The sequence below is a fragment of the Littorina saxatilis genome, linkage group LG13 (genome assembly GCF_037325665.1).
Source record: "Littorina saxatilis isolate snail1 linkage group LG13, US_GU_Lsax_2.0, whole genome shotgun sequence".
Lineage (NCBI taxonomy): Eukaryota > Metazoa > Mollusca > Gastropoda > Littorinimorpha > Littorinidae > Littorina > Littorina saxatilis.
Genome location: NC_090257.1, coordinates 7,293,305 through 7,300,538, shown reverse-complemented (window position 1 = coordinate 7,300,538; position 7,234 = coordinate 7,293,305). Strand labels below are relative to the sequence as shown.

Here is a 7,234-nt window from a genome sequence, read left to right as displayed (position 1 = left end):
CAGGGCGGGATTGTAATGCGGAAACAGTGATGATGACTCTTCCGCCGTTTTTTAATCGGCGTGGATCAGGAATCCAGAAAACGACGTGGTATCAGCGATGTAGTGAGTGATGGCAGTGGCGCTGCCCAGCCAGACGCGTTGACCCGCCGCGAGGTACAGCGTGGCCTGCACCGATCCCATCGTTTTGAAACTGGAGTACTGGTATGTGAGTGCCCGTGCCACGGTCACACCCTCCTTGGATAGGAACATGTCCACCCACTTGTCAGCCCTGCCTGTTCCCGTTGATCCCGCGAAGAAATAGGTCCCGTTCTTCGGTGCTGTGAAGATTCCGGTACTTTCGGTAAAGGCATCCCCCGCGTTGGTGATGGCAGTGAACGGCTTGAGAGTTCCGATGCCGGTGAAATGTGAAGTCAGCCCGGCGTGGAAACTGATCAGTAGACTGGCACTGGCTGAAAGGCAAACGGAAAACATCAGTCGATTATATTTCAAAAAGCAACGAGTGTAAATCTGGTACGACACAGCAAGCCATGTGGTATTGTGTTCATCCTACATTCTTCACTTGCGGGTCTCTTGCATGCTCCGAACGGCTGATTCCCTGCAATAAATTTGATGCCGCATTTATTTTAAGCGTCGATTATATTTGATAAAGCAACGAGTGTAAATCTGGTACAAAAATAAAAATTAAATATAATAGCCAGTTGTATCGATACCTACCCCATCCCAAGGGGTATGCCTTAAAGGAAATTCATTCTTTGATACTCATAGGACCGTGCGCCTTCTCTTTCTGTAAAAAAAAGTTATTTATTTGTTGTGTGTAACGCAATGCATTTACCGTAAAACATGCTATCCAGAAATTAATAATCGTATGATAATGATCTCTGGTCCTGTGCTGTACCGGTACTGTAAATTACTGACCTAAGCCAAGCCTGAGTTTCTCTGTGTCGTTCTTCAGTGCAGCATTGACGCCGTGCAGTTGTTCGATCTCAAACAACGTGTCGGCCTGCATCTGTACTTGCCGTGCTTCTACCATTGAGAAACGAGCCCCGACCTCGTCTATGTCAACAGCGACGCCTAGACGCAGCGCAGAGTCACGCGCAAGACACCTGGTGGCCGGCGAAAGGGAAGGGAGATAACACGTGTAGTTGCCTCCCTTGACGGGGTTGTCCAAGAGAAGGTGAAAATGGCCTGTTTGTAGATAAGAGCTGCTCAGCGTTTGACCGTCAGGTGTCTGCAAGACAAACAAGCAGAATAAAGGATATTTCAGTGAAGCTTTTCAAATAGATTGGGTTTTTTTGGCACTGAATGTTCATGTTTTATTTGTTCAATATAATTAAATGAATAACTTACACACGCTGGTATTTCATGCGTATTGACACTGGAATGCATGTAACCAAGTTCCAAGTCGCAGATGCCACACACACCAACACACAGACGCACACACCCACACACCCCCCTCTCCACACACACACAAATACGCACACACAAACACAGATTGGAAGCGAGAGAGAGATAGAGAGAGAGATAGAGAGAGAGAGATAGAGAGAGAGAGAGATAGAGAGAGAGAGAGACGCACCACACACACACACACACACATACACAAAACATACACGCACACATACACACGCACGCATACCCACACACAAACACACACACACACACTCACACACACTCACATACACAGACACACACACACACACACAGTGTCAAATGACCAACCTTCCATTCCGCTTTCACAGGCGGGTGACCGAGGTCAGAGAAATGGCCGCATGATAGATGCACGTGCCACTGTCTGTCTGACGTGTCATCGCGGACAGCTTCTCTCTCCTGTATCACCTCGATATGTCCGTTCTGAGTCTTGGGCGTGTCTGTTGGCATGCAGAAAATTAGTCGTAAAAAGTTTGTTTTAACATTTTAATACTTAGGCCACATCAGTATGATTTACAAATTCTCAGACATACAGGGTGACCCCCCCCCCCCCCCGCACACAATATCCCCCCAGAAAAATGCTAATAACTTCTTCTTCGGCTGACCGATGTACTTCATATTTGGTGTACATCACGTGCAACTTTTGCATGATCCTTCCACAAAGTTGCAAAATTGTAGATTAAATGGTCTGACTTGTGTGCAATTTCAAATAAAGTTTCCGAATTTGAGGATCGACTCAACAGAGCGAGGTTTGACATTGAGCGGTAGCAACATTTACCTGCTTCAAACCCTCTAGACTTTTACCTTTTGCATTATCTGAATGTCTGATTCTAAAAGAACACCCTCTTCACCCCCAGAATCATCTGTGACCGAAAGAAAGCAGTTACAGTTAGGTTCAGGGCAATCCCTATAGACAGAAAGCGTTGGTGTCATTCTTCTTCTTCTTCTTCTTCTTCTTCTTCTTCTTCTGCGTGCGTGGGCTTAAACTCCCACGTACACTCGTGTTTTTTGCACGAGTGGAATTTTACGTGTATGATCGTTTTTTACCCCGCCATTTAGGCAGCCATACGCCGTTTTTCGGAGGAAGCATGCTGGGTATTTTCGTGTTTCTATAACCCACCGAACTCTGACATGGATTACAGGATCTTTTTCGTGCGCGCTTGGTCTTGTGCTTGCGTGTACACACGGGGGTGTTCGGACACCGAGGAGAGTCTGCACACAAAGTTGACTCTGAGAAATAAATCTCTCGCCGAACGTGGGGACGAACTCACGCTGACAGCGGCCAACTGGATACAAATCCAGCGCGCTACCGACTGAGCTACATCCCCGCCCTGACTGAGCTACATCCCCGCCCTGACTGAGCTACATCCCCGCCCTGACTGAGCTACATCCCCGCCCTGACTGAGCTACATCCCCGCCCCTTCATTCAAAAGTTCGGAGGTGTACTTTGAACACATTTTGGAGAGAATGTAAAAGACGAACCATTTTACCTACAGACTGGAACCTTTGTGCAAGAGTCGTGAATAAACTGAAGTTCATGTACAACAACTATGCCAATATTCGCTAAAAATCAAATGACTGGAAAAAAATGACCGCCTTCGTTGTAAAGTTGCACTTGCGCAATGGAGCGCAACATTCGTCAATGACATGAACGCATTCCCCCATTGGAAATGCCCTGATCCTGCCTATAATTGCTGCATTCAAGTCACTGATCGTCTAATGTTGGTTATGGTATACTAGGTAATTCAAGAAACCCCCAAAATAAGAATACGGAGGGCTTACTTTTTGCTACCGCTCAATTTCAAGCCGCGTTCTGTGGAGTCGATCCCCGAATTTAGAACTTTATTCGAAATTGCACAAAAAACAGACCATGCCTCTTTGTTGAAGGGCCAGGCATAAGCTGAAGTTAATGTATACCAAATATGAAGTGATTCGGCTATTATATGTAGAAGTTATTAACATTTTTGTGGGAGGCATTTTTTGGGGGTCACCTTGTATTTAATGATAAGAACAATAAACCGTTCGAACACACGCAAGCAGGCACAGAGGCACACCTCCCCCCACCCCACCCCCCACCCCCTACCCACACACACATACCGCATCACTCCTTTCCTTCACTGTCGTTACACTCACCAACGACCTTGACCCAGGCGGTCTGGCGGTACAGAGTTTCGGTGCCAGTGCTGTCTATAGTCGTCACGGCCACAGAGTAGTTTCCAGACTCCAAGATGGTGGCGCAGCTCAGCTCTATCCCCCCGTCCTGCAGGTGGGAAAGACGTCCAGAGAACTCAGACATGGGCACAAAGGTGTCGTCCACATAGGAGGCTAACAGCCCCATGGCTTTGTCCTCGGGTTGGCACGTCCACACCATGTCTGAATGGAAAAAAAGCTAGTGTTAATTCCACCTACCTCGCGTAAGATCAGTCCCACAAATGCAGATATCCAGAGAAAGGGATCTACGAGCTCAATTACCATTGCAAGCAAAAATGGCAGTAGCCGTGGAACTTTACCCTTACATATTATAAGCTGCACTAAATAAACCAACTTTGTTTCAGTCACAGGCTTTTTTTTCGATAGGTTAGACAAGCCTTGTCCAATTAAATTAAGGTTATTACTAAGTGAAGCTCTCTGTTACATGAGTCAGGCCATACCAACCAGCGCAATATATATGAATTGGTGTGACTTGTCAAAAAAAAGTTGCGAGTCATGAGCATTCACGGGAACAGCTTGTGCACTATTTTCAAACGAACTTAAGCTTCCACGATGCTCGTTTGGAAATTATTATCAAGGTAAATGCCATCCTGAACTCAGGTCAAAATGAGTTCGGCTCATTCTCTCCCTGACCGGACGCGACAGTCCTACGCGAATCTATCAAAACTAGGAATACAGAGTTATCTCCCATATGTTTTTCGCGAGCACTGATCTAAATTTGAGATCAGTGTTCGCGAGACGAAAATAATTGCAGATTGGCCGACTTCGACAGTGATCTCCGTTCTTTTCTTCACAGTTATGATAAAGACATCGTTCTAAGGTCAAAACAAGTCGAAATGTTGGGACTGCTGCCGGAAGGAGACCGTAATATATGGTTGCATCACTACAGAAAAAATCGTCTGCTTCAGCGAACGCCGAAACCAAACGGTTGATTATCACGTGACACTTTTGCCATATTTAGAGTTGTTTGCACAGTAAATACAGCCGCGAAAAAAATAGTTCCCTTGAAACTGTCTTACAAATTTAAATTTAAAATTACACAACACCATGAAAAATCATTATCGACGATCGCGAATCTGTTTATATCATTAATACATTACAAAAAGCTCTAAATATGTAAAAAAAAAAAAAAAAAAATTCGGTTTCCTTGCCAGACTAGGAAACTCAAGGCATCCTGTCAGGGAGAGAATGAGCCGAACTCATTTTGACCTGAGTTCAGGATGGGTAAAATAATGCAACACCGATAGATTCAACAATCTGTTTGGGGTAAATTACACAGACAAAGGCATGTATCGTGGGGTTGTGGTGCACCACCAGCGACAAGGAAACATCCGGGGTCAAATACGAATACAGTTGAACCAATACTTTTGATGTGATGTGTTTTGTTTGTTTGTTCGTTCATGGGCTGAAACTCCCACGGCTTTTACGTGTATGACCGTTTTTACCCCGCCATTTAGGCAGCCATACGCCGCTTTCGGAGGAAGCATGCTGGGTATGTTCGTGTTTCTATAACCCACCGAACTCTGACATGAATTACATGATCTTTTTCGTGCGCACTTGGTCTTGTGCTTGCGTGTACACACGGGGGTGTTCGGACACCGAGGAGAGTCTGCACACAAAAGTTGACTCTGAGAAATAAATCTCTCGCCGAACGTGGGGACGAACTCACGCTGACAGCGGCCAACTGGATACAAACCCAGCGCGCTACCGACTGAGCTACATCCCCGCCCCGTGATGTGTTTTGTTATACGATCACCGTTTTCAATCAAAACACCTACATTTAACACGGCAGATTTGTAACATCTTTTGGCAAGATAGAACATCACAAGTACTGTTTTGGTTGAAAACGACGTTAAACACCAAATAAAGAAAGAAAGAAAGTACTGTTTCATAGACAGTGCCAGAGTTTCTATCATACATTCTTTCTCACTATCAATTTCTTAAATACATTATGCATTACGGCCACGCATTCAGGAAAAAAATCACTCTCAGGAAAATTGCTACAATGGAGTGCGTCCAAGTACTGCGACTTGGAACATAGTGGAGTGCTTTCACAATTATTTTCAAGGCGGTCACGTGACCCCTGTAAAAGAAATCTTTGATCTGAAAAAGAGTGCCAGACAGCCAAGTTGAGTACCTTTCATGGCATAAAAAGTGTGAATAAAATGACACGGGCATGAATGCTTTAGTTGGGGTACGAAAATAGGTGCAATACTTTTTTTGGCCGAGTTTAATAGGAACAAAAATGCTCAGCCCTTGCAGGATCAAATCTGAATCTACTGACGATAATAAGCTGAGGGCTGCTTTTAGTGCAGACACACCATACCATACCTTTCACACGTTCGCCTTCGCTGAGCGTGTAGTTCCACAAGAGACGAATGTTTTTCCCAGAGCACACCTCCATAGGCCCGTCGTTGTCTTGAGGTCGTTCGGACCATTGCAGACCTCTGCACGCTGAAAAAAAATGGTAAATAGAAAGTTTTGCAAACTGTCAACAAAATGAAACAAAAAGTTTGAAAAAAAAAATCGCGTGAAGCGTATTGAAAACATTTAGTCAATCTGTCGGCATAGTACTCTTTCACCACCTTGGATTTGTGAGCAGGTGCGTTATCATGAAGTAATTTGATCCCTTTCAATCCTGTAGTTGGTCTGGCTCTCTTGTAGTAACGAACGATGCCAGCAAGAACTTTTTCCTTGTAGTACACCCCAGTGATGCTTCTGCCTTTTTCGCGTGGTTTTTGAAAAATGACGCCCTTTGTGTTATAAAATATTGTGTATAAAACCTTCTTGCCGGAGCGACTTTTTCGCACGATCCGAGGGGCATTGGCACCTTTTTTTTTTATCCATGCTTTGTTTTGAGCTTTTCTTTTTGGCTCAAAGAAGTACACCCAAGTTTCGTCTCCAGTCACGATCTCATCCAAGCGTTTTTGATCACATCCGTGGTATATCTTGAGTAGCCGTTGGGCAAACGTAACCCTACACCTCTTGTTATCTTCAGTGAGGAAATGTGGTACCCATCGCGCGCACACCTTTGTGTATCCAAGTTTGTGTTTTAAAATTCTCAAGACAGACGACGACGAAATGTCCAGTGTTTCGGCGATAAAATGACTGCTCACTCAGGGATCTTCATCAACTAACCGTTGCACATGGGACACCATTTTATTGTCGGTTACAGGTGGTTTCTTTACTTTTCCCCTTGCATCTTCCACAGACGTTTTCCCTGTTGAGAAATGCTTTGCCCACCGAAAAACTGTCGCGCGAGATGGTGCTGTGCCTGGGCTTACAGTTCTCAGCTCTTCAAGTATGTCACCGGCCGTTTTACCAAGTGCCGTTCTTATTTTGATGTAGGATCGAAAATCCTTCTCTGAAAATGTGCTTTTTGCCGCCATTTTTTAGGCCAGTGTCTCTCGCTTAGGCCTACATGACTAAATATACTGTATCTTTACGAAAACACAAATTATGCACAATAATACGTTATGTACCAATCTTGATAATGACGTCATTTGTTATAAATGTCGTCATTTGATTCTGTGCAAAAAAGACCAGTCTCAGTCTTGATGACGACAACCTTGTAACTGTGATCTAGTTTAATTTAACC

At 44.6% G+C, this 7,234-nt stretch overlaps 1 protein-coding gene across 1 annotated transcript in view; it reads right to left on the bottom strand.

The window, feature by feature from the left end:
* Window positions 1-6,093, bottom strand: part of LOC138946374 (uncharacterized) — a 7,115-nt gene extending 1,022 nt beyond the window's left edge. The window contains exons 1-5 of the mRNA XM_070317949.1: window positions 5,968-6,093; window positions 3,559-3,798; window positions 1,717-1,865; window positions 916-1,228; window positions 1-449 (exon numbers count right to left, since the gene is read on the bottom strand). The exon at window positions 1-449 is cut by the window's left edge and continues 1,022 nt beyond it. Of these exons, the coding sequence (XP_070174050.1) occupies window positions 52-449; window positions 916-1,228; window positions 1,717-1,865; window positions 3,559-3,798; window positions 5,968-6,040 (1,173 nt within the window). The 5' untranslated portion in view covers window positions 6,041-6,093 and the 3' untranslated portion in view covers window positions 1-51. The remainder of the gene's footprint in view (window positions 450-915; window positions 1,229-1,716; window positions 1,866-3,558; window positions 3,799-5,967) is intronic.
* Between the last annotated feature and the right edge of the window lie 1,141 nt (window positions 6,094-7,234).